The sequence below is a fragment of the Phyllostomus hastatus genome, unplaced genomic scaffold, assembly GCF_019186645.2.
Source record: "Phyllostomus hastatus isolate PE091 unplaced genomic scaffold, TTU_PhHast_1.1 phas_scaffold_216, whole genome shotgun sequence".
NCBI classification, from domain to species: domain Eukaryota; kingdom Metazoa; phylum Chordata; class Mammalia; order Chiroptera; family Phyllostomidae; genus Phyllostomus; species Phyllostomus hastatus.
The window spans coordinates 4817546-4843830 of NW_025334018.1; the positions used below are offsets into that span (position 1 = coordinate 4817546).

At 45.9% G+C, this 26285-nt stretch overlaps 2 protein-coding genes across 4 annotated transcripts; both read left to right on the forward strand.

The window, feature by feature from the left end:
• The first annotated feature begins 98 nt into the window (after positions 1 to 98).
• Positions 99 to 1949, forward strand: LOC123804591 (protein S100-A4). 2 transcript variants are annotated; one of them, XM_045816951.1, is made up of 3 exons: positions 99 to 170; positions 1003 to 1158; positions 1654 to 1949. In XM_045816951.1, exons 2-3 carry the CDS (start codon positions 1018 to 1020, stop codon positions 1816 to 1818), a joined length of 306 nt encoding a protein of 101 aa, XP_045672907.1. In that variant the 5' UTR covers positions 99 to 170; positions 1003 to 1017; the 3' UTR covers positions 1819 to 1949. The 2 variants fall into 2 exon arrangements, with proteins under 2 accessions (XP_045672907.1, XP_045672906.1); XM_045816950.1 differs by lacking the exon at positions 99 to 170 and adding an exon at positions 689 to 812.
• Positions 1950 to 2141: 192 nt separating this feature from the next.
• S100A5 (S100 calcium binding protein A5) lies at positions 2142 to 7358 on the forward strand. 2 transcript variants are annotated; one of them, XM_045817195.1, is made up of 3 exons: positions 2142 to 2278; positions 5236 to 5387; positions 7117 to 7358. In XM_045817195.1, exons 2-3 carry the CDS (start codon positions 5250 to 5252, stop codon positions 7258 to 7260), a joined length of 282 nt encoding a protein of 93 aa, XP_045673151.1. In that variant the 5' UTR covers positions 2142 to 2278; positions 5236 to 5249; the 3' UTR covers positions 7261 to 7358. The 2 variants fall into 2 exon arrangements, with proteins under 2 accessions (XP_045673151.1, XP_045673152.1); XM_045817196.1 differs by lacking the exon at positions 2142 to 2278 and adding an exon at positions 4642 to 4739.
• The last annotated feature ends 18927 nt before the right edge of the window (positions 7359 to 26285 follow it).

Sequence of the window (26285 nt, forward strand, 5' to 3'; positions counted from 1 at the left end):
CCCTGGCATGCACCACATTGGCCCAGGCGAGAGGGCTGCCTCCCTCTCTCCCCCATCCGCTGCCATGGGCAGGGCCTGGCTGGGGTATAAATAGGTCAGACCGCTGGGCTTTCCCCACCCTTCCTGTCTCCCCAACCCTCTCTCCTCAGCGCTTCCTCTCTCTTGGACTGGTGAGTTGTGGTCACTTGAGTGGCAAGCAAGGGGTGGCAGGCTGAGGCTCAGGGCAAGAAAAAGAGGTGGCTGGTAGGGGCCAGATGTGCTGATGAGGTCCAGATGTGAGATTCCAAGGTGGAGGCTCTGGGGTGGGATGTGTGTGCGTGCACACCCGTGCATATGCAAGAGAGAAAGCAAAGAGAAAGACGCGTGCAGGTGGCTGGATTTGAGCTATAGTACGTTCAATTGCTCTAGTATGTTTGGTGTGCATGTGACCAGTGGGTGTGCACATTGGCTTGTGTTTGCTGGCTTGCATGGGCTTGTGTGTGCATACTCTGGTGTGGGAGGCAAAGTAGAGGCAGAAGGCAACTGCGAGCTTTTGTCTGGTAGTGTCCGTGAGCCTCTGCCCAGCACCCAGCAGCCCAGCCCATGGGTGCTCGGCCTCCCCAGCATCCCTGCCTCTGCCACCTCACCCTGCCCCTCCCTACACTAGACCGCTGGTGTTTTCCGCTACAAGCTCCTGGGCAGGCTCCAGCAGCCTCGCCCAGTGTTGGGAGGGGGAAGAATGAGCCGGGCGGGCTGCTGTGGGCTGAGTGGACTGAGTGAGGCCCCGGGAGTTTGCTGCCTGAAACCCAGAGCCTGTTCAGTGGATCCTGCAAGTGTGTGCTGCCAAAACACACCTTTCCCACTGTGCTCCCCCCAGGAGTTGAGCCCCACCTTTCTGGGCTCCCCCTGTGGTGGGAGTAGAATGTCACCAAGGGTACCTTGAGTGATGGGAGTGGGGCGGGCATTCTAATTACACAGCTGGGGTGAGGTAGATAAGGAGGCCTCTGTGACCCCTGCCCACAGATCTCAACTGCTACCATGGCATACCCTCTGGAGAAGGCCCTGGATGTGATGGTGTCTACCTTCCACAAGTACTCGGGCAAGGAAGGTGACAAGTTCAAGCTCAATAAGTCAGAGCTAAAGGACCTGCTGACCCGGGAGATGCCCAGCTTCTTGGGGGTGAGTGACTACTGCCTGGGAACGAGTCTCCGTTGTGGGGCGTCCCCCACAGAGGAGGGGTTAGGGCCCTGGGGGGTACCAGTCTTTCTGCAGAGCGGTGGCTTCAGCTGGCACCTAACGTTGAGTTGGGGAAGGTGGGGCAGAGAGCTTGCTCTGGTTGCCTGGGGTGGAGACAGAGTGAGGACCCACCACTCACTTCCTGGCGCCCAGCAGAAAGGAGGCTGAGAATGAACAGGCAGGTTACCGGCCCAACAATTGGCCAGGGGCTTTGCACAAATTAACTGAAGGGCAACCAATGCTCAGAGAAGCTAAGTAACATATGTTCCAGCTTTGGAACTCCAGCCTCCTAGCTTAGTCCCGGAGGCTGGAGTTCCAAAGCTGGACGCCCCAGCACTGGCTGCGCCTTCTTGAGCCCACCTGCATGTGGACACCTGGTCTGGTCTTGGCTCCATCCCTCGGGTGCTGGTGTCTACCTGTAGCTTCTTCCCCTTGCAGAAAAGGACAGATGAAGCAGCATTCCAGAAGCTGATGAGCAACTTAGACAGCAACAAGGACAACGAGGTGGACTTCCAGGAGTACTGTGTCTTCCTCTCCTGCATCGCCATGATGTGCAACGAGTTCTTCGAGGGCTTCCCCGACAAGCTGCCCCGGAAGAAATGAGGGCCCCTCAGATGCGGTGGGGGCCTGCCAGCTGGAGTTTCCCCTGTGGGCAGTGAGCACAAAGCCTCGCCCTGGCTCCTCCGGATGTGTGCAGGATGCTGAGCAAATTCAATAAAGATTTTTGAAAACTATGAGTCTAATGGTCTGAAAGACGCTAGGGGCATGGGGTCGAGGCTGAGGGCTAAGGGAGTTGAACTGCAGTTTTGTGGAGAGAACTGGAGGATGGGGGAGGGATGTAGTGTGACTCTGTGTGTGTGTGTGTGTGTGTGTGTGTGTGTGTGTGTGTGAGACGGAGTTGACTCTGAGTGGACCAAAGGCAGATAAAGGGACTCCCAGAGGCTTGGACTGTGCCAGCTCTAGAATCTTAGTTGGGGCATTTGCTACTCCCACCTCTCCAATGGTGGCTCCAGCCGGACCTCTGACTAAGGCTGGGATGGGTGGAAGGTCACATCTGCTCCTGGTTGGTATCTGGGATGAAGCTTGTGCGCCTTGAGGGTGCGGTGGGGGAAGGGGCTGAGTCACGGGGAGGCCGTGGGAGATGTGGAGGTGGGCTTGGTCCTGGTGCCTCCTTCCAGGTCACGGCTTAAACCCTCAGGAATGAGTGAGTCCTTCCTGGATGTGATCGGATCAGAGGGGCGATGTAGAGGGAGACCAGGCTGTCGGCAACGGCCTGAGAATATTGTCCTTCTCTAACCCCCTGTCTTTGTCCCAGACGTCCTGGGATGAGTGAGAGCTGTTATTAGTTAGGGATCGCATTCCTTCAGAGAAGGACGGAACAGCTCGGAAGGGGTGAGTGGAGGACAGGGGCTGTAGTGGGAGTGAGGGAGACAGTGGGAGGCGACCACAGTTCTGAAGACAAAATTCCAGACATATGATCTGATAAATAAAATTGAGGCTCTCCCCACCCCCAAAATATCAGGCACTGCGTTACTTTTCTATAGGTTAAAGGGCAGTAGCTCCAACCTCCAGTGAGTGGGATCGAGGTTAGCTTCCCAGGCCACACCTGGGTGTATGGGGACCTCTAAGGAAGAGCTGAGTAGAGGGCAGGTCCAGAGGCAGGGGGGGGGTTTGTCCCCTTGACCTTCTAAGCTTTCCCTTTTGCTTCTCATCGTGTTGTTTTTCTTTCAAGTTTTAGAAGAATGGGGTAGGTGACTCAGATATTCCCTCAGTGTGATTACAGAGACTTTGGAAGAACTTTGGTCCAGGAAAAAGTTTGCCTCTTCCCTCCTCTCTCTCTGCCTTCCGCCCTGCCCCAAGTCTGCCCATAACCCTGGGGAGTGCCCTCCCCAGAGCCTCCTCCAGTTTCACACTCTGCTTTGGAAACTTCTGTTGCTAGGCAACCAGTCCCCGCTGCCTTTCTGGCCTTGCCAGCTGGGGGTAGGTGTGGAGTGGGACCGCAGAGAAGACCCAGGCAAGCTCGGGTGGGGCTGCAGCAGCCACAGGTGCTAAGCCCCTACTCCGTTCTGTTCTCAGGCTTGGACTGGTTCATGGTAGAACAATGAGTCTCTCTTGGGATAAAGCAACTCTCCCTGACCCCTACCCCATTCATTACTGCACCTGGAACTTGCTGTCCACAATCCAAACCTCTATCCCATCACCAGGACCTACCCTTCCCTGGACCCCCTCCCCAGGCCCTGATTTACAGTCCTCCATTCCAAGAGTCTCTGACAATTTTTTCTCAGGAAGTTGAATGAGGTGTAGAAGAAATCATTCATTTGAAAGCCATTTCAAAACCTTAGGCTCTATACTACCTAATGACCTAGACCATCGCCTTGGCAAGAAACATCTTCCCATCTAATTCTCATCTCCAGGTGTGTCTGCTCTGCTCTTGAAGAGGTTGGGAGGGCTCAAGTGGACAGCAGACTAGGGCGTGGGAAATACCCAGTGTTTGGTCCACACCTCTTGGGTCTTCTTTCTGGGATAGCCTGGCTTTTTTTCTCCTGCCCTATTGACCCATCAGATTGTGAATTCTGATTTTCTGTTGGGGAAACAAAGCTTCCAGGGCTGATGATGTGTATGTCTCAGGGGGCTCAGTGTGCCGTCCCTGCCTTTGGAAATAGAAAGGTAAGATTGGCAGAGGGGATTTCTCCCCAGCCCTGTCCCAGGAGACTCTGACCTGGGTCTCTTCATGTCCCTGGCCCCTTCTCATTGGCCCTGCCCCTCTGCTAATTTCCTGGGGACTGGAGAGAGGGAATAAAGGCGGAGAAAAGTGGAAGGGAGCCTGTTTTTGCTGCGAGAGTTCTCTGGTTTGGTCTTTCCTTGGTGAGTCCTTTCTTATCTCCCTGCTCATCTACATGGTAGGGCAAGCTGGGTGATGATGAGGTCAGAGGGTGACAAGCCACGATGACCTCCACCAAGGGAGACCCGGCCCAATGAGTAGGCATCTATTTAGGGAAAGGTGAGCAGGGCATTTGAACTGTGGCTTTCAGCATTTCCTGAGAGGGGTTCTGTGGTTGCCTCCACTTTGGTCCTGGCTGAGTCTCCAGGAGGTGGGGAGAAACTGAGGTTTTTGGCAGGTGTGAGGTGAAGGACAGGTCCAGTTCGAGAATCATGGGGCAGTCTTTGGGTTGACAATGAGAGCCAGCAGCTTCTTCCTGTTTGCTCTGGACTCGGCACAGATTTACCTGCAGCCTCCAAGTTCCCTGGGTGTCGCCTCCTTCCTCCCAAAGGGGGAAGTGGTTTTCAAGTCTGAGTCACAGGAGCTCCAGCTGCCTCTTTACTTGGGTGGGTGTGGCTGTGCTGATGAACCAGAGGGCCCCATCCAATGCTACCTCTGGATCCACCTCTCAGAATGATATGGAGAATTCAATAAGTGCACCCCCTTTGCTGCCTTGTGGCCAGTCTCCGGGCACAGTTCTCTGGGCCAGAGACTGGAGACCAGCTGGACAACTCCAGTCACCTCTGTTCTGTTTCCTGTTGAGGTCTTATCTCCCGGGTCCAGCTCTAGCCCCCTCCAACCTCTGAACTCTCTTCTTGCCCTGTTCCCTACTCCCACATAGGACAGGAGGCAAAGGAGGGTGACTAGGGTGCCTCTGGAAAGGAATGTCTAGGCTGGATGGGGCAGGGAGAAAATCCTGACCCCTTATCTGCTCCGTCATCTATCACCAGTTCTTCCTTTGGAGAGTTCATCTTGTCATACTTCGGCCCCGAGACCCCGTTTTCAACATCCCCGGAGTGGGGCGGGGTGCAGCCTCCTTCGGGAGCCGGTCTCTCTGCACTCTGACTGTTCCACTTGAGCTTGGCTCTCACTAGAACCATCCGTGACACATTTGAGTCCACCTGTTGGTGGATTTTGGTCTCATGGATTCCAGTCTCTGATCCTCGAGGGATGGGTCTGGGAGATGGGCTAGTGATAGGGGGCAGCAGAAGACCTGGCTTCCCAAGAAATGTGACCTGTCCCCTCCCTTCCCCCTCCAGAATTGCACACCCTCATGGAGACCCCTCTTGAGAAGGCCCTGGCCACGATGGTCACCACTTTCCACAAATATTCGGGGAGAGAGGGCAGCAAACTGACGCTGAGTAGGAAGGAACTGAAGGAGCTGATCAAGAAGGAGCTGTGTCTTGGCGAGGTAGGTGGCCGCCGTTTCACCCGCCCAAGTTTGTGTGTTTCCTGTGGGCCCCACGGGAGGGGAGGGAGGAAAAGAGGAAGCACCGAAGCATTGATACCACTGTCGGGGGTGGGGGGCGTTCCAGTGGAGGTGGGAGACCCGGCCCTGCCTCCATAGAGACCCAGAGTGAGGGGACACACGCCTGCCCCCAGGGTACTCTAGTCTCAGCCAGGAGCAGGGTGGCCAAAAGGGACAGAAACCAAAGGAAGAAGGTGAGCGCCTTAGGCCCGCAGGACTCTAGATCTCCAGGCTGCGGGGTCAGTCGGATTTCACTGGGAAGAAGAAAGTCTGTGGAGGCTTTAGAGAATGAAATCAAGGAGTCTTTGATTGGAGGCCAGGCCCACACAGGGGTGGCAGAGCCTAAGTGAGGCATTGCAGGGGATGAGGGGACCCAGGGGGTCTAGGCCGGGCTGGGCACAGCTCAAGGGCAGAGCCCCCACATGCACCACTCTCAGCTGGTGCTGCCACAGGAACCAAAAGGATAGCTCTGCAAGTTTGTGAACACGGGTTTGGAAGGAGACAGAACTGCTTGTTGCCAGATGCAGATGCTGGGAGAGAGGCAACTGGCAGAGGGGACGGACTATAAAGTAGTTATGGTATTTTTTTTACAGTTAAAAAAGTTGAGGCTCAGATACATTATATGACTTGTTTAGGGACATCTGACCCGTGAGAGGCTGAGCTGGAATTCCAGGCAAGGCCTGTGTATCACTCTTCCCTTTTCCTTTAAAGTTCAGTCACATACTGAGCCCTGGTGGGCCTCCCCAGAGAGGAGCTCCCCGAAGTGTGCCCCTGTGGGCAGGGGGCAGGGGACTGAAGCAGGTGTGTGTGTGTCACCAGGCCTACTCTCCGGCCTTCCTGCCAGATGTTCTGCATCCTGGAGTTAATGAGGGCCGAGGGAGGGGCCGCAGGGCCAGTAGGGGTTAATTACAGGAGGACAGAGGCCCTGGGGAGGGTCTGGCTACAACAGGAGCACAGACTGGGGACAAGGATTGCGTCACAGAGAAGCTGTTTCCATCTCTGTACATCCCGACGTCCTGTCTCCTGTGGAAAAGCTGGAGCTTCACCCTGTGAAGAGGGGAGGGCAGGGTGTCTGTGTTTTCTTCCTGCACGGCTCCAGGGCCCTGTCTCCGTTCTCTTGGTGGGACTGGGCTGGGAGGGCAGGGGACCAGACAGGGATGACGGTTGGGTGCCAGGCACTCATCTCCCTCCAGCTGCCCTGCAAGTTCTGCTAGCAGGGAAGGGTACTGCGTCTCCTCAGCTCCCACACGCTGCTGTCGTGGAGAGATGCGTATAGTCTGGGTCCATCCTCACCTATCCGCCAAAGGGACAGCATAAATCAGAGACTCGGATCATGCTCAATGCCACAGCGTCACCAAGGTGTTCCTGTCAGGTGTCATATAAAATCTGGATGGTGGAAAGTGGTGAGGGAAAGGGCGGGTGGCCTTGCCTTCCTACTGTAATTTATTTAAGTTCAAATATCAGGCCCCCACACCCCTGCTTGGTGCCAGACCCTGTGCTGGGTGTGGGCTGGGGAGGGACCGGGGGTCCAGATGCTCAGAGTGTTGTCGACTCAGGTGGGGGTCAATGGGGGTCACCGTGGGGCTGCCTTTCCAGGGGCGGGAGGCACCTGCAGCGGTGGGGCAGGGCCGAGAGGGCTGGCTGACGTGTCCCTGTACTTGGGCTCTCCAAGAAGATGCAGGAGGGCAGTATCGATGACCTGATGAAGAGCCTTGACAAAAACTGCGACCAGGAGATCGACTTTAAGGAGTACTCGGTGTTCCTGACCACGCTGTGCATGGCCTACAATGACTTCTTCCTGGAGGACCACAAATGACGGGGCTCAGCCGCTGCCCCGGCCTCTACAGCTCCTTCCGCAGATGCTCAGCAGCCCTATCACCCCCTCCCTCCCAAATGGACCCCGCTTCAGCCTTCCCTTCCACCAGCGGAAATAAAGATTTTCCCACTCCAGGTGTCTGGGGGCTAGTTTTGAAGACGTTTTGTCCACCTTGGCTGGGGGTGGGGTGGGGCAAGGCAGAGCTTCTCCTCGAGTGGGTTGAGAGCCTCCGGGAGCTAGGGCCCTGCGCTCCCACTCCTCTTCCTGGTCTTCTTCACTGTGGACCGCACTGAGCTTCTCCAGGCTTAGTTTTGCCGTGCTGGAAAATGGGGAAGTGGGGCCAGGCTTTTGCTTGCCCTCCACGGATGCTGCTCAGATGCAGAGAAAGCTAAGGGGGAAAGTGCTTTGAGAGTGAGGACACTGGGGTTGTCTGGGGTGTGGTACCTGGCGGTAGTGGAGTTTACCCTGCTCACAGGAGTTTCCTCTGACGACACTAACAAGAAGGGCAAAAACAAAACATAACAACTCCCCCTGCCCTGCCTCCGCCAAAACAAAATGAAAAATAAGACAAAATAATAAAAAAAAAGAAGGGCAAACGTGGTCCCTGGCCAGGTCACTTAGTTGTTTAAAACATAGACTTGGTACACCAAGGTTGTGGGTTCAATCCCTGGTCAGGGCACATACAAGAATCAACCAATGAATGCATCAATAAGTGGGACAAATTATTTCTCTCTCCTCCCTCTCCTTTCCTCTCTCTCCCTAAAATCAATACATTTAAAAAAAAGATGGGCAAACTTGGCAGCCCTCTTCCCTCTCCTCCATTCCTCCCTGGGTAGCAGCAAATCCCACCCCCACCCCTGCCATTACCCTCGGTGGAGGGGCAGTAACTAGTGATGCTTACAGGCAGGCGGGCTCATTAATCCTAAAGCTCCAGGTAGAAAGTAGAATTCCAAGGTGGGGGTGGAAGGAGGAAGTTGGGTGGTAGTAGGAATTTATTTTTGCTGGTGGGTAGATGTTGCAGAAGTCCTTCAAAATTTAAATCATATCACTGGCTACACCCCTACCCCCATCTAGGTTTGAGCCTGAACACCTTCTGTGGGGCACCCTTTTCCACCTTCCCCCTACACATGTACACACACACACACACACACACACACACACTGCTTGTCACTTGTCACCAAGGCAGGCAAACTGAGCAGTGGTCTCCATTGGGTCCCCCACCTTCCCACCAGCTCCCTCCCTTGCCTTCTTCAACAGCTCTGGAGCAGGAGGCATGAAAAAGTTGAATGGGCCGGGTGGGTGTTGTGCAAACCATGGGGTGGGGCGTGGTGCACCCCTGGCCAGTGGCTGCAGGCAGGTCGACTACTCAGTGCATCCCCTCCATGCTCCCTTTGGCTTGGTTGCAGCTAGAAGGTGACTTCTGGCCAGGTTGGCTGTCCCTCGGCCACCCTGGGGCTGGTGCAGCTGCACCGCCCAGGTCCACTGTGTGGGATCCAGACTGGGCAGGTCTGTGCAGGAGTTAGGAGTGTGGGCTGGATCCTGGCTAAGGCTTCCAGTGGTGTGGCTCCCACCATAGGTTTTTCTGGAGTGTGAGAGGGCACTTCTTGGGTGTGTCAGCCTGTGGTGTGTGGCCCTGTGAGGCTGTGCATGAAGGGCTGGGTGTGCAGCCTCCACTCCCCCCACCCGACACTTCCCTACTTCTTTTGGAACCCTTGGAGGACGGTTTCCAGCTGCAGCCCTATCTGTTCCTTCGAATCCCCAAACCACCCATCCTCCTTAGCTCTTCCTACCTCTTGCCCTTTAGAAGCAGATTAGAAAGGGGGAGGTGCTAAATGCATCTGACTGGCATGCTGGGGTCCTAGTTCATATGCCTTGGCCTTACTGAGCTCATAGGTCCACTCCCCTGAAGGGGTGGGGGATACTCTCAGCCTGGCATTCACTCCCTCTGAGTGAGGGGCAGGCGCAAAGGAGAGGTGAACCCAAGGTGCATTGGGATCTCTGGTGACAAGTGAGTACCCTCTTGAGCCATTTACAGGAGAGAGGGCCGCCTGGGAGGGGGAAAGAGAGAGAACCCAGGTTCTCATCACCACCGAGTCTGAATTTTTCACTGCAGCACTTTGGAGGCTGCAGAAGTCCCAAAGTGGAATGCCAACGGCTGGCCTGCACCAGAACGGGACCAGGTGGTGAACTTCCAGGAACATATCACTTTTCAGGAGCCTTGGCTGTGTTCTACCGTGAGCTCTCAGTGGCTAAGAATAAATTGGGAAGGTAGAGGCACCCTCTAGTTGGCTTAAGTCCAGTCCAGTGGTGGGTAATTGTACAATAAATATATACCTATTTTTGTCAACTTTAATCATGTGTCCTCGCTTTCCAATGAGTTCTGCTTCCTCCTCTGCTTGGCGCTGTCCCAGCCGGCAGAGGGTTTGTTCAGAATGCTCCGGGAGTGACTCAGTGACTCGCCAGGCCAGGGGAGCTGGTGGGAGGATCCATAGGATGGTGGATCTAACTCTGACAAGGTTACTGCTAGCTCCTAAGGTGCCATTACGTGAATTAGAAAAGGTGCCCACTCTGGACAAAGCCCTCTTAAGGAAAGGTGCAAACGGTCCAGTAGAGAGGGTTCTGGATGGGCTTGGAAAGGGAAATGGTGCTTGAGCCAGGCTGTGAAGGGTCCAGCGTGGGGCAGAGACAGTGCTAGCAGGGTTCCAGAAGGTGTGTTTTGCTCTGGGTGTGGTGAGAGAAGAAGAGCCAGGAGGGCCCTGGGCTGGCCAGCTCACTTTCTCACCACCGTGAAGTGGGGGCTGAGAGGACACATGTGGCATACCCAAAGCCTGGCCTGGGATGTTCTTTCTGAGACCCCTGAGGATGGCTGAGTTTACTGCAGCTGCCCACGCCTGGTCTAAGGTGGGAGGCATGCTTTAGCAGCCTGTCCCTGCATTCAGGGACATCATCCTTTGAGTTGGGGTGGCGGTTTGGGGAGCTGGCAGCTGCAGGGACACATGAGTCATGGGGTGGGGCAGGGAGGGACAGAGGGGTCCCTGGAGCTGGGCAAACCGCAGCTTCAAGCCTTTCTGTCAGTATAGAGCCCTGCCCACCCCTGCAGCCTCAGCAGAAGGAATCACTCTGGCTATTTCCTGGAGTCAAGACTGACTCTCAGACCCCAGGCCCCATCAGCACTGTCTGCATTATTAGTGTTTGCAGGGAGAAGGTGGGAGTAGGGGGCAAAAGAGTAAACTGTCTCAGGGCAGTGCAGCATTTGTCACAGTTCTGTCCCCTCCAGGCCTGGTCTGAACCAAGCAAGTTCCCCTGTAGGTTCCGGGGACTTCAGGGTAAGACTGTGTTCATCTTCCCCTCTTATCTCCCACTTCCCTGGGGGCCTAACTTTGTGGAAGTAGTTCTTTTTCCTCCCTGGGGTGGGGACTTCCTGAGAAGGCTGGAACCATCACCTTTTGGAGTCCTTCCTTCTCTAGTTGTCTCCTCTGCCTTGCAGGGAGTAGAGACTTGCATGGTTGGACCACAGGAAGGGACCCAGGTTCCAGCTCCTGGTCTGCCCAGTCCTGTGCAAGCCTTGGCTCTATTCAAGTCTCTTTGGAAAATACCTCAGGCCGGCAGTGACTGGTAATTGGGGTGTGGAGCGAGCGCCCTCATGTGGGCAGAAAGCAAGGTGTGGTGGGGAGAGTTGGGGTGTTTTCCTGAACCCCTAAGGAGGGGCCAATGGTGGTGGCCCCACAACCCTGGCCATCAAGGAGACCTTCCTGTGAAGAGGAAGATAGAGCTTGGATGCCCAGGGGGTGTCAGCAGGGGAACCTTTTGGCTTCCAGCAGTCAACCCACAAATAAAGCAGCTAGGCTACACCTTAGACACACCTCCCATGAACAAGCCCACGGTTTGCAAAGAGAAATTCTGAATCCTGCCCTTCCTCTCCCCCTGCTTTCAGAGCTTTCTGAACCGAGATCTTCATCCAAAGAGGAAGGAGGGGTTGCTTCTGTGGTCAAAGGCCCACTGCCACAGGCAGGGCTCAGGGAAAGCCCTAACCCTTCATTTCCGGGGATCTGGTGGGTGAGCTCAACAAGAGGTTGAAGAGAACCAACAAAAGCTCGCAGTGCACCTGCTGAATACCCAGGTGCATCCATGGTAGTGGTGGGAAACAGGAACATGGATTTAAACAATAAAACAAAGCCCCGAACAAATAATAAATCTTTTGTTGGCTTTGAGGGTATGATTTTTAAGGGTATTTTTTGGGGGGTGGGTGGGTGGGAGGAAGCAACATTTACAATGGAATTTGGTGAGTGCAGCCTGGAAAGGGAGGGATCGGGTGTGGAGAGGAGCTCAGACTGCTCACCATGGCTGGTTTCTGTAAACCAGGGCGGGCCCCAGTGAGGGGTTTGGGACTGAGTCACAAGCTGTGGCTTTTGTTCTCCTGCAAGCAGCCTGAAATTGTCAAGAATAATGCCACTTCACATTCGCATGGCCCTTTTACTTTTACAAGACACTTTCATCACCACTGCCTTTTGTGATCCTCGGAAGATTTCTGTGTGGTATGTAGTGTTAACCCCAACCAAAAGCGAAAAGACGAAATGACAGGACATTACTTTATCCAGGGCAAACTCTGGGTTAGGAAGGAGCATGCACCGTTCCCCTGTCAGTTCACTGGTGCTTTTCTCATCATGGCAAACTTCGGCCATTTCTTCATCTTTTTCTCTTACATGTTTTAATAACATTGAGAGTATACAAAATGATTTATAGAACACATCTAAGACATACGAACAATGACACAAAACCCACTCAGTTTAAGAAATGAACATTACCATTGTCTTTCAAGCCCCTAGATAGTCTTCCCTGTCCCATCTCCTTGCTTCTCAGTGGAACCAGTCATGCCATTGTGTTTCTAATTTCTTCTTTCTTTTCTTTTTTAACATTTTTTATTTACTTATATTTAAAGTATAGTCTATTGATTATGCTATTACAGTTGTCTCATTCCTTTTTTCTCCCCTGCATTCCCTCTGCCCAGTACCCCCATTCCCTCCATCATTCTCCTCCCCCAACTTTAGTTCATGTCCATGGGTCATGCGTGTTAAGTTCTTTGGCTTCTCCATTTCCCATATTATTCTTACCCTTCCCCTGCCTATTTTGTACGGACCATTTATGTTTCTTATTCCCTGTATCTTTCCCCCCAATCTCTCCCCTCTTCCTTCTCATTGGTAACCCCCATGTGATCGATATTTCGGTGATTCTGTTCCTGTTCTAGTTGTTTGCTTAATTTGTTTTGTTTTTGTGTTTGTTTTTTTAGGTTCAGTTGTTGACAGTTGAGAGTTTGTTGTCATTTTACTGTTCATAGTTTTGATCTTCTTCTTTTTCTTAGATAAGTCCCTTTAACATTTCATAAGGGTTTGGTGATGATGAACTCCTTTAACCTGACCTTATCTGGGAAGCACTTTATCTGCCCTTCCATTCTAAATGATAGCTTTGTTGGATAGAGTAATCTTGGATGTAGATCCTTGCCTTTTATGGCTTCAAATATTTCTTTCCAGCCCCTTCTTGCCTGTGAGATTTCTTTTGAGAAATCAGCTAATAGCTTCATGGGAATGTCTTTGTAGGTAATGCTCTCCTTTCTTCTTGATGCTTTTAATATTCTCTCCTTATCTTTAATCTTGGGTAATTTAATTATGATGTGTTTTTGTGTGGTCCTCCTTGGGTCCATCTTGTTTGGGACTTTCTCAGCTTCCTGGACTTGCATGTTTATTTCCTTTGCCAGATTGGGGAAGTTTTCCTTCATTATTTTTTCAAATAGTTTTCAACTTCTTGCTGTTCCTCTTCTCCTTCTGGCACCCCTATGATTTGGACGTTGGAATGTTTAAAGTTGTCCCAGAGGTTCCTAAGCCTCTCCTCATTTGTTTTGAATTCTTGTTTCTTCATTCTGTTCTGGTTGAATGTTTATTTCTTCCTTTTATTCCAAATTGTTGATTTGAGTCCAGTTTCCTTTCCCTCACTGTTGGTTCCCTGTATATTTTTCTTTATTTTCTTTACTTTTCATGGCCTCCACTTCTTCCTTTATTTTGCATTCATACTCAATCATTTCTGTGAGCATCCTGATTACCAGTGTTTTGAACTGTGCATCTGATAGGTTGGCTATCTCCTTGTCACTTAATTTTTTGTCTGGAGTTTTTATCTGTTTTTTTCATTTGGCCCATATTTCTTTGTTTTGGTGCACCTGTTACATTGTAAAGGGCAGAGACTTAGGTATTTGCCAGGACAGGGCAAACCACTTTGCTGTGTTGTGATGTCATTTTTTCTTTCTTTAATGGTTTTTACTACATGCACTTTCATCTCTAAACAATAGGTGGCTTTGCATTATCATGAGCTTTATATAATTGGAATGACACCATATATTTGTTTATAGTATGATGAAGGAGTCAAATCTCTTTTTTCTCTCATAGATAAACAATTATTCCAGAAAAATGTATTAAAAATTTCATTCCTTCTCCCCCACTCTATAATGCCAGTTATGTAATAAGTTTATATGTGGGTCTGTTTCTGAGCTCTCTTTTTTTCTTTAGCTGCTTGACTGGTCTATTTCTATCCAATACAATGCCATCTTTTAAAAAATTTTATACTTTATAAAGATTACAAAAATTTAAAAAAATTGGTACGACAAATTTCCCATCTTGCCCTTCATTTTCAGGGCTATCTTAGCTATTTTTGGCCCTCTAAATATAAACTTTGGAGCAAGCTTGTTAAATTCCACAAAACAACTTGTTGGGATTTTGACTGACGTTGCATTGACTCTATAGATCACCTTGTCAAGAATATTGAATCTTCTAATCCATGAACATGGTTTATATGTCCATTTATTTATGCCTTCTTTAACATCTTTGAACAACATGTTATTATTTCACCATGTAAGTATTTCATTGTACAATTTATTGACATTGCAAATGACATGTTTTTAAAAATATTTTTTTTCTCTTTTTTATTGGTATAGAAATGTCATTAAGTTTTTAGATACTTAAACATTCTTAGTTGTGGTAAAACACATAACATAAAATTTACCATCTTAACTATTTTTAAGTGTACAGTTTGTGAAGTTTAGTAGTGTTGAGTATATCACATTGTTGGACGACAGATCTCCAGAACTTGTGCATCTTGCAGAACTGTACATCTATGGCCACTAAACAAGAACTCCCATCTCACCCTTCTCCTGGTGTCTGGCAACCATCATTCTGTTTCCTGTTTCTGTGAATTTGACTACATTAGATATTTCCTGTAAGTGGAACCATACAGTATATATTTTTGGGACTGGCTTATTTGACTTAGCATAATGTGCTTGAGTTTCATTCATGTTATGGTATGTGACAAGATTTCTCTCCTCTTTGTAATTAAGTTTTGTATTGAAATAAACTTGTATTATTTCCTTTTTAATGAGATATTTTATTTGGGGCAATGGAAAAATCATATTTGTGGCATCACTGAAGGTTTATTTTTTTAAAGATTTTTATTTATTTTTTAGAAGGAAGGGAGAAAGAGGGAAAGAAACATTGACATGCTAGAGAAACATTGATAGGTTGCCCTTTGCACGCCCCCAACTGGGGACCTGGCCCACAACCCAGGCCTATGCCCTGACTGGGAATTGAACTGATTACCTTTCCATTCACAGGCCAGTACTCAGTCCATTGAGTTGCACCAGCCAGGGCTATATTATTTCTAGTCATTTAGATTCTTTTGAATTTCTTTCAGATTCAATTATTTCAATCTGCAAATAATTGAAGTTTTGCTTTTTCTTTTGAAATATTTACGCTTTTCCCCCCTCCTACTGCGCTGGAAAGAACGTTTAGTATCTTGCTAGTGCCTTGTTAAATAGAAGTGACAGTGGGTATTCCTGTTTAGTTTCTGATCTTAAATTTCTTTTTTAATTTATTTATCTCAGAGAGGAAAGGAGATAGAGAGACAGGGAAACATTGATTTATTGTTCCACTTATTGGTGCATACACAGGTTAATTCTTATATGTTCTCTGACTGGGGATTCAATCAGCAACCTTGGCATAGTGGGAGGACACTAACCAACTGAGCTACCTGGCCAGGTCTTAGTTTCTGACCTTACAAGGAATTCTTTTAAATGTTTCATCATTGGTCCAACATCTTATGGAGGCAGCAGTGGTAGTAGGTGCTCTCTGAGTTTCACTCTGCTGTCCAACAACAACAAGAAGGAAGATTCTGGAGTTGTCCAAGAAAGATAAAAACCCAGTGAACAAATCTGGGGGGAAGGCCAAAAAGAAGTGGTTCAAAGGCAAAGTTTGGGACAAGCTCAATAATCTGGTCTTATTTGACAAAGCAACACATGACAAACTCTGTAAGGAAGTCCCCAAGCATAAGCTTATAACCCCAGCAGTTGTCTTCTGAGAGACTGAAGATCTGCGGTTCCTTAGCCAGGGCAGCCTTTCAGGAGCTCCTTAGTAAAGGACCTAAATCTAGTTTCAAAGCACAGAGCTCAAGTGATTTACCAAAAACACCAAAGTTGGGGATGCACCCGCTGCCGGTGAAGATGAATGAACAACAGGCCCCGCCAGCTGTATATTTTGAAAAATAAAATTTTGTTAAATAAATAAATAAATAAATAAATCCATCCATCCATCCATTCATCCATTCATCCAAATGTTTCATCATAAGTATTTGCTGTAGGCTTTTTTCAAAAGAGGAGTTTTCTTTATTCTCAGTTTTCTGAGTTTTTATTTAAAATCATGACTGGAGCCCTGGCTGGCGTAGCTCAGTGGATTGAGCGTGGGCTGCAAACCAAAGCATTGCAGGTTCAATTCCCAGTCAGGGCACATGCCTGGGTTGCAGGCCACGTCCCCAGTGGGGGCCACATGTGAGGCAACCACACATTGATGTTTCTCTCTTTCTCTTTCTCCCTCCCTTCCCCTCTCTGAAAATAAAGAAACAAAATCTTAAAAAAATAAAATAAAATCATGACTGGATCAACTTTTTAAAAATGCTTTTTTGGCATATGTTAAGATAATTATTGAACATTCTTCTTTTATCCATTAATGAAATAAATTATATAACTTTATTTTCTTCTTAAACTAAACTTACATTCTTGGGAGAAATTCACCTGGGTGATGCTACATGTCAGTTTTTATATGTTGCTGGATTGGGTTTGCTAGTACTGCATTTTAGATTTTTATATCTGTATTCTTAAGTAAGACTGGTGTGTAATTTTCCTATCTTGTATGGTCTTTGTCAAGTTTGTCTACAAAGGGTATACTGGCCTTATAAAATGAGTTGGAGAGAGATTTTTTCTGTTTTTTTTTTTATTTTTAATTTTTATTTATTTATTATTTTTTTATTAATCATTGTTCATATACAGTTTTCTCCTTTTTACTCCCAATCCAGTTCCCCCTCCCACCCTCCCCCCTAAAGAGAAGGAGAGAGAAACATCAATGTGCAGTTGCTGGGGTCCATGGCCTGCAACCCAGGCATGTGCCCTGACTGGGAATCGAACCTGCGAAGCCTGGTTCGCAGCGATTTTTTCTGTTTTTAAACTTTAGTATAGTATATAGAAAGCTGAAATTTATTCCTTGAATGCTTTTCATAAATGTCATTGGTAAAATTTGGCAGAAGTTTTCTTAGTTGTAAGAGCTTAAATCATTGATGCAATTATTGAGCTACTCAGCCTTTCTATTCTTTCGTGTATCAGTTCTTGTGTGCACTCTTGTGCGCTAATCAAGAATTTAACTATTTTATTTACATTTTAAAATTTATTGACATGAAGTTATTTACTATGTACTCTTATTACCTATATTTTTGAAACATTTGTAATTATACTTCCCCCTTTTTTGGTTCTTAAAGATAATTTGTGCCTTTCCTTTCTTTGTATACTTCTGGAGTAATATTATCATAGGATTAGAGAGGCACAGGTAAAGGCAGGGCAAGGTATGGGCAGCATGGCCTCAGGTCCTTTGTCCTGAGGACTTAAATAATTGTAAGATGGGCGAGACAGTTACACAGTGATTGGTCCTTAAAGGTGCCAGTTTCCTCTTGGGGGATGTGACTTCCTAAATGTAGGTATGTGTAGGGGGCTGTTAACTCCAGTCCCTATCTCGATCCAAACCACGTCTTGTCATCCATTGTAAAACAGATACATGACCGGAGGCAGTTAATCAAAGTTGAGGCAGTTACCCAAAGTTATTTATGGGCTTTTTCTGCAAGCATTGTGGGCTCTTTCATAAAACAGATAGTGACCAGAGGCAGGCAGTTAGTCCCAAGTTACCTGTGGACTTTTTCTTTGAGTGCTGTGGAACTCCTCCCACTCCTCCTACTTTTTGGTAACTTCTACCTAACAAATCTATTAATTTATTTTGGTAATTCTGTTAATATTTGCTTTATATAATTTTGAAGCTATATTTTTAGTTACAAATAAATTAAGAATTGTTATGTCTTCAGGACATTTTTATATTAATATATAACATCTATTTTTATCTCTAATAATAATTTTTACATGCTACATATTTTATATTAATCAGCTTTTGTTTGGTTAATACATGCATGACATATATATTTTTTCATTCTTCTATTGTCAACCTTCCAGTGACCATATGTGGATTTTAAAAATCTGATCTGATGATCTTTTTCTTTTAATTGGAACATTTAGTTCATTTAAGTATGTTGGAGTAACTTGTATATTTGTTTATTCCTACCATTTTATTTTGTGCTCTTTATTTTTCCATATTTTTACATGTTTCCTTTTCTTATCATGATTGATTGAAGCAATTTTTTTCTCATTCCATTTTTCCTCGTTATTGGTCTGCAAGTCAGGAATACATTCTATTCCCATTATTTTAGTGGTTACCCTGTATATGTTCACATGTATATCATATTCATTAAAGTGTAAAGTAATTCAGTATTTTTTCCCTTCTACTGAATAAATGAAGACCTTACAATACCTTAATTCTGATCACCCCTTTTCTGACTTATTCACTGTTTTTGTCAAGTACCAGGATCTTGCTTATTTCTCTCTCTTTTTGTTTGGCCCCATTAAGTCATCATCATTATCATTTTATGCAGTTAGTATATAACTAGCCACACATTTTATCACTTATTTTGCTCAATTTTTCTTGTTTAAAATTTATCTTTAAACATTTTCTATCATTTGGTGGCAAATTCTCTTAGGTATTTTTTTTTAAGATTTTATTTATTTATTTTTAGAGACAGGGGAAGGGAGGGAGAAAAAGAGGGAGAGAAACATCATTGTGTGGTTGCCTTTCATGTGCCCCTTGTTGGAGACCTGGCCTGCAACCTAGGCAGGTGCCCTGACTGGGAAGAGAATCGATTACCCTTTGGTTCACAGGCTGGTGCTCAATCCACTGAACCACACCAGCCAGGGCAAATTCTCTTAGGTTTTTGTTTCTCTTTATTTTGAACTTGTTCTGAAAGATATTTTGGTGGTTGACAGTTATTTTCTCAATGCTCATTTAAGAAGTTATTTACTTTCTTTTACCTCCTACTTTTGTTTTTGAGAACTGAGCCATTAGTCTATTTTTTACTCCTTAGTACCAATTCTTCTTTGCTCTCTATTACTTCTTTAACATTTTTATTTTTGAATTGCAGTTGACATACAGCATTTTATTAGTTTCAGGTGTGCAACATAGTGATTAGACATTTAAATAACTTACGAAGTGATCCCCCCAATGTCTCATACCCTTCTGATGCCACACATAGTTATTACAATCTCTATATTACTTCTAAGATTTTTCCCTTGTCTTTATATTTCTATAGTTTCATTATTATGTCCCTAAGTTTAGATTTCTTTGTATTTAACCCGTTTGGGATTCCTTAGTCTTCCTGCACCTGTGGATTGGTGTTTCTCCTCAGTTTTGGAAAGTTCTCATCCTTAGGTCTATTATCCCGCATCTCTCTCCTCTCCTTTCTTTCTCTGTTAGACTGTTAGAGCTTGTCACTCTCTCCTCCCCGTCTCTTAACCTGTTCCGCATTTTCCATCTCTGTCTTTCCGGATAGTTTAGTCTTTGGTTCACTAATTGTGCCTTCAACTATATCTAGTTTGTGCTTAAATACATTCATTGAGTTTTAAATTTCTATTATTGTATTTTATTTTAATTTCTATTACATTTCATTTCAATATTTGTTTTTTCCTCAGATATACTTGCTGTTTTTCATTAGTCTCTCGCTCTTTGCTAATATATCACCTCCTTATTTTATTGTTAAAAATATCGCACATTTATTTTATGTTCTGTAGCCAGAACAATTTTATGTTCTGTCAATATTGGAGTCTTTGGGGGACTAATCCTGATCTCTGTTTTTTTCCCTGGATCATGGTGCCTGATTTTCTTGTGTGTTTTGTGCTTTTTGACTGTGAGCTCACGTTTCTGGAAATTTTATCTGTGTAAATATGTTGAGGCATTTAGGTTGAAGATAAGGTTCTGTAGGGCAGATCTGCATTTGCTTCCATCAGGTGCCTATGGAACTCCCTACTGGGGCTGTTTTAAACAAAATCTTAATTCGAAGGTTTTTGGATCACCCTGCATTGTGAACTCTAGATGCACAACTGAGAGGGGATTGGTTTGCTGTTCAATTATTGGGGAGTAGTTTTTTCTCCTCTACTAAGCATCCAGATTCAAAAAAAGCAAATTTCCTTGAGTATACGCATAGAATTATCTCTAGTTCACCTTCACTTTATAGACAAGACTTCTGAAATCTCAGGTTTATGCAGGGATTGAGGATATTTTTCTCAATAAACTTCCTACCTAGAGAAGATCTTGGGCTTTATCTTCTGCATTTTTTTTTACCCTGGGTGGCAGTGAAAATAGAAGCTTAATTTCACTAATTTTGGCAAATGCCCTGAAAGCAAAAGCCAACTTCAAAACTCCTCTTATTTTGCTGGATCCCTATTTTTATTTAAATTTTGCTTCTGAATATTTCTTACTAAATTATTTGTTTACTGATATACTTTAAAAAGGGTTTTCATATTTTCTGCAGCATTCTGAGTTGTTTCTGGCTGGCCAGAGTACCTATTCTGCCATTATTTATTCTTTCTTTCAAGAAGCATGTACTGAGGGAGTGCCTTTTGTGTACCAGGAACCAACTTTATTGCTTTGGTGGATGAGATTCATTCTCTGCCCTGGGGAAATTCCTTATTCATAGCAAATCAGAGGAAGTCATTTCAGTTTACTTAGATACTCAGTTTTAATGGATTTCATAGCTGCAATAAAATATCTAACAAAAAAATACAGAGCCCAACAGACTAGCCCAGGAGAGAGGCCAGGAGAGAGGTAGATCTGAAGAACTGAAGTATACTAGGGCTAGATGAGATGTAGGAGATGGTCCAGTACGGGCATACCTCATTTTATCGCATTTTTTACAAATTCAAGGTAAGATCTTCCACCAGCAACAGCTCGCTGGTTGCTCAGGTGATGGTTAGCATTAACAGTAAAGTATTTTATTTTTAAAAATTTTCTATAAAACAATTCAGTTGAAAAGTCTACTGAATCTTTCTTTTTTTAATTTGAGAGAGAGAGAGAGAAAAACATCAGTTCATTGCTCCACTTATTTATGCATTTACTTACAATTATTGTATGAGCCCTGACCAGGGATCAAACCTGCAACCTTGGTCATTTGTACTGGAATGATGCTTCGGCCAACTGAGATACCCAGCCAGGGCTCTCACTGAATCTTTATTTACAAGATGAAAAAATTGCATTTTGCAACTTCTTACTCATCTTTAAAGTGGACAGGGCAACCATGTGGACAGAGGAAACCCAGGAACTTGGTGTCCTTTTACTTAGCTCTTTTTCACTTGTTCCAAGAGGGCCTGCCAACGTGTGACACGAGGCTCTGTCTGCTTTGGATACACTTATTTACAGTTTGTAACCATGCACCTTTCTGAAAATGCAGCAATAAAATATTTTAAATTAAGGTATGTACATTGCTTTTTTAATAGACATAATGCTATTGTACACTTAATAGACTACAATATACAGGATCCAGCACAAATACTGTGCCATTTTAATTACAAAATCATAAGCATGTAACTCTTTAACATAACAATATTACACTGAAGCACACCATATGAAATTTTAGGTGAAATGTTCAAGTTAAAACTATGAATTATTACACCATTATCATTACCCTACCAACCGCACTCAAGCAGGCGTTACTTCTGCCAGACCCTGTAGTATAAACATAACTTTTATATACACTGGGAAACCAAAACATTTGTGTGACTCTCTTTATTGTGATATTCACTTCATTGCACTGGCCTGAAACTGAACCACAGTACCTCTGAGGTATGTCTGTGTCGTGTGATAAAGCTGTGTTCCTTGGAGGTACCCTAGGCAGGCAGGGCTGCTGGGAACAGTCATGTAATTTGTGTCCTGCACAAAAAGGCCTGGCGGGGGAGCCAGTGAGGACTCAAATTCAGCCTGTGTTGAGGTTTCCAAGCTGCCACCTTGGTGCCCCGCTGTATCTGCCTGGAACATGAGGCACTTCTCATTTGCATGAAGGCTGCATATAAGTTAGCAGGCCTGGGAACATTATACAGCCCAGGGCCTAATCAGGAATGCCTGGTGGCCAGGGCTCTGGGATCTGTACCTAGTTCCTGGGTAGGATGCTCTCACATTTACTTCCTAAAAATTTATTTAAAAAGAAAACAGCATACGGTTTTTGATTCTGCCTTTAACGCCCCCCCCCCAATAATATGATGTGGGCCCCCTTAGTTCTGCAGAGAAGTGCTAGAATTTCAAAGAGGGAAACATATTTAGTGGCTTAATTTGGGCAGGATCACATAGTCAGAGGCTAGGCTATGAAATACTTACCCCCCACCCCACCCCCACATTATATCAATAAACATGTTCATTACAAAAATTTTGAAAAACATTTGAAATTATAAAGGAAAAGTCATGAAAGAACCCTTGGTTTGATTACATCCTTTTATGCATCTCTTTTTAGATGCATTATTTACATAATTTTACATGTATGGGATGTTGAATAAACTCAAAAAGGGTCTGGAGGCTTTGCTAGAAAAAATAATAGAGATTTGTTCAAGGGTCTTGGAGTTGCAAACTGGGAGCATAGCTAGGGAAAACTCTAGAAGTTTTCCAAAGAAGAAAGAAAAGCTAAAAGCCCTTATAGTAAAAAGTACAGTATGGAGAATTATTAGTCCTGCATTCTTAGCCCTAGCTTTGGTCAGGACGGCTGCCAGCCAGGTGTCAGTCAGTCAAGATGATGAATTTGGGTGGATGTATGAGTCCTTCAGGGGGCTAGCAGAGAGCCTGGGTTCGCGAGTCCTTCAGGGGCCAATTAGAGGCTTACCTGGAGATCTAGATGTATATCCATCATTGATGCGGGACTGGAAAGTTGAAAAAAGTTTCAGTTTCCAGGCTAGTTAGAGTAAGAATAGAGACTTTCCTCATGCTCCAACCTTCACAATGTTAATAATTTTAGCAACTTGGTTAAAAATGACTGCATTTTATATTTCCTATCTTAACTCTTTCCTTAGAGATCATATAATAAATGCTAATTTATTGGTGATACTTATAAAATTTTTCAAAACATTTTTATTATAGTAACACCATAAAATTTTCCATATTGACCATTTTTAAGTACACAGTTCAGTAGTGTTTATATATGTTTACATTGTTGGGCAACCAGCCGACAGAACTCTTTTCATCTTGTGAAACAGGAACTTTGTATCCACTAAACAGTCACACCCACTGCTCCTCCTCCCATTCCCCGGACCGGCGATTCTGCTTTCTGTCTCTGTGGATTTGACTACTGTTAGTGCTGTTACCGAATGGCAGCTGGGGCCCTGTTGCCCACCACTCCCCTCTAGGCAACATTCCAGAGGCAAAGTGTGGTGATAAAGGAAAAGAATCTTTATTCAAAAGCTTCACAATTTTGGAATACTGTATTTTGCTATGTATAGTATGCACCTTTTCGCCCAAATTTCTGAGGGAAAAATAAGGATGCACATCATACATGGGCATAATGACCACATGCCATGGGCATAATTCCGTGTATAGTGTGCACAAAAACTGTGGGTGCGAATTATACATGCAACATATGGTAGCAGCTTTCCATGTGCGTCAGTCACTTAAGCCAATTAAGGCCAAATTCTTTAACTATTTGGTTATGGCTTTGATTGCTTAAGCCTGTCAAGTAATTAATGCTAGAGGAGTAAGCAATCCACTTAAAAACCAAAGTTAAAAGCTGCAACCCATTTTATTCCTTTCCCTGGGTCATCTCAACCCTTATGCACCTTGAGGGTTTTCAACAAACAGCTCAAACAAAGTCACAGCCTGCTACTTAGAGAAAGGAGGCCAGCAATTCCAAGCGAAGCTCACCTGAATTTACCTGGTGCAAAGCGGGGAGCTGGTGGGACACAACGGGCGCTTGCTTGTGCTTAGCCCTGGCCTGGGTCAGCAGGGTGGCCCTGGTGGGCTTCTTGGAACCTTGCCAACTACTCCAAGTAAATGTTGATGTAGGAAATGTCCAAACCATATGTCCAAACAAAAACGTCCAAATTTTAAAACTTTATTTGAGCCACACTGATGACACATGCCAGGGAGGAAGAGCTCAAATACTTCTAAGGCAGTGATATTTTTTAAAGGAAGTGGCTTTTTTTTCACTTACTTTTCTCTCTTTCATTTCTTCTCTATAACTATCTCACCCCCACTCTCTTTTTGTTGGTCTTCTGGGTTTTACTGTGAACCCTGTGACAGATGACCGTATTGGGTATCTGTGGTCAGGGACCTTCTGTTCTAGAGAAAAGATGCCGCCTGGAGCCCTGCCCGCCTTCCCCCTCGTCACTGCCTCCCCCCTTGTCACCGCCCACCATGCTCAGCCGCCTCTCAGCATGGACGGCAGCAAGGCCTGCTCATTTTTCTAGCCTGAGTCAGTCAACAGTTTAGAAAAGAAGTGAGTCAATTCACCCAGAGAGTAGCTACCAAATTTATCTGCATAGCAGACTAGCTGCCTGCCTTGAACTCCACAGATCAGACTCATGGACGCTCGAAGTGTACGGCCAAGGCCCTGTACTCAGAAGAGCCCCCTCATTTGTCTGAATGCTCTGCTGTCACCATCATGACTCAACTTTTGAATGAAGGGTCCTGCATTTTCATTCAATACTGGGCCCTGCAAATTATGTAGGTAGTCCTGCTTCAGAGCCACTTATAGCTTCTCAGGTTGTTACCAGAAAGGAGACCTGACTCTGAGCGGGTCTCCCAAAGGCCAGCTGGTAATATGTGGGTCTTGACTTTGTGCAGGGGAGATTTCACAGCATGAGTCTAGGTGATTTTTAGAGGACGTTTACTAAAGCTGGGGACAGTGAAACAAGGAAGGGCCTGCCCTAGACAAGAACAACAGGATGGGGAGTGACTAGGTGGGGAAAGGAGCCTTGGCGAGCCTGCTTTCACTCACTAAAAAGCCAGAAAAAAGGAGGCCTTTGGGGACAGGATCAGGGGGTTATGCCAGGATGAGCTGCTGCTGCCCTCGTTGCAAGTCTAATGGGGTCCCTCAGAGTTTAGGAGATGCACGCCTGTGGGGGAAGAAAAGGCACGGACATGCTCCAGGGAGCTGTACCTGTCCCCTTAAAAAGGGGTTCTGATACCAATTCCAATGTGTGGAGCTTCCCCCACCCCCACTACCAAGCAATTCTCAGACACTAGCAGGTGTCCAATTCAATTATGACACTGTCTGCCTGAAGATAATAACAAGAAAAAAAATCTGAGATGTTCTAGACTAAAATTACAGCATCTGGAGAGTGAGAGGTAGAGACAGAACAGTTAGCCTGTTCGTAGTTGTGACCAGCCAGGCCCCACCAAACCTCAGGGGCTCATGGTCTCCCCGATATGTTGCTCACAGCTAAGCTACAAGAACAGACGTTTTTCCTTTTGGACTCTGCGGTGCTGGTCCGAGAACCAGCCCCGCTTCATCTTCTCCCACCCGCTCTGTCTGGAGCTAATGTAAACCTTTTCAGAATGGCTTACACCCCTCCCCCGACACATCCCTAACCTGATGTATAAAAACACTTGCAAACTCCGAGAGGATGGGCATGTTCTTTCCTGTCTAGCCATGCCGCTGGTGGTTTAGACTCTGTGGACAAAAAAGGGGCCACACACTAAACCTGACAAGCTCAGGGAAGGCTTTACAACCTCAGAGACTGAAAGTGACCACATAGGATGGTCTGAACATAAAAATTCCTAACTAAAAGGTCAAAGAGGACAGGCACATCCTAGGCCTGTAGCTTCCTTGACAAAGGTCAGCCTTTAAGTGAGCCTGCCTATTGTCTTCTCAACATATCTTTGAAATGTCAGAGTAATCTCCTTTTCCAGACCCCTCAGGGCACACCCACTACACCCCAGAACCAGAGCAACTATTAATAATTGCTGAAGGTATATGTTACCGTATTTTTTGGAGCATAAGACACACCCAGGTTTTAGAGGAGGAAAATAGGAAAAAATTTTGAAGCAAAAAATGAGGTAAAATATTTAATAACATAAGTAACATAATATTTCACCAATGGAAATGTAAACAGAACTCAACAGCAGCATTAACAACCATTATTCCTCCCAAATTTGGGGGACGGGTGGGGGTGTGTCTTATAGTCCAAAAAACACGGCTTTTCTATGATCAATAGTGCACTGTTTTGGTTATTCTTTTGAAATTTAGAAAGGATGTTGTGACAGAAAGAAGGAAAGGGATGAGTGTGTTTTTGAGAGAAGCTGAAAGGAAGTAGTTTGTCAAAATAAGTCAGTTATTTCTGAGCGGGTAGAAAAGGACAAACTAAGAAGAACAAGGGACACTGCAGGTTAGTGGGAAAGAAATATTGAGAGAGGAGTCTTATGCAGAAATGCTAGAAACCTGTTATGGGAATGTGTTTACTCCCTGGCCTAACAAGGACTATTAACTGTATTACCTCACGTGAAGACTAAAGGGGCAAAACCAAAACAGAACAACACAAAAAACCAACCAACTGGTCAACCAAACAGAACTCCCTGTAACTGCTGGGATTGCTGCTGAGG

Bases quoted from the DNA above. Each gene is read 5' to 3' on its own strand.
- LOC123804591 (XM_045816951.1), top strand. From the start codon at position 1,018: ATGGCATACCCTCTGGAGAAGGCCCTGGATGTGATGGTGTCTACCTTC. The intron at 1,159-1,653 runs GTGAGTGACTAC...TTCCCCTTGCAG, and splicing joins AGATGCCCAGCTTCTTGGGG to AAAAGGACAGATGAAGCAGC.
- S100A5 (XM_045817195.1), top strand. From the start codon at position 5,250: ATGGAGACCCCTCTTGAGAAGGCCCTGGCCACGATGGTCACCACTTTC. The intron at 5,388-7,116 runs GTAGGTGGCCGC...GGGCTCTCCAAG, and splicing joins AGGAGCTGTGTCTTGGCGAG to AAGATGCAGGAGGGCAGTAT.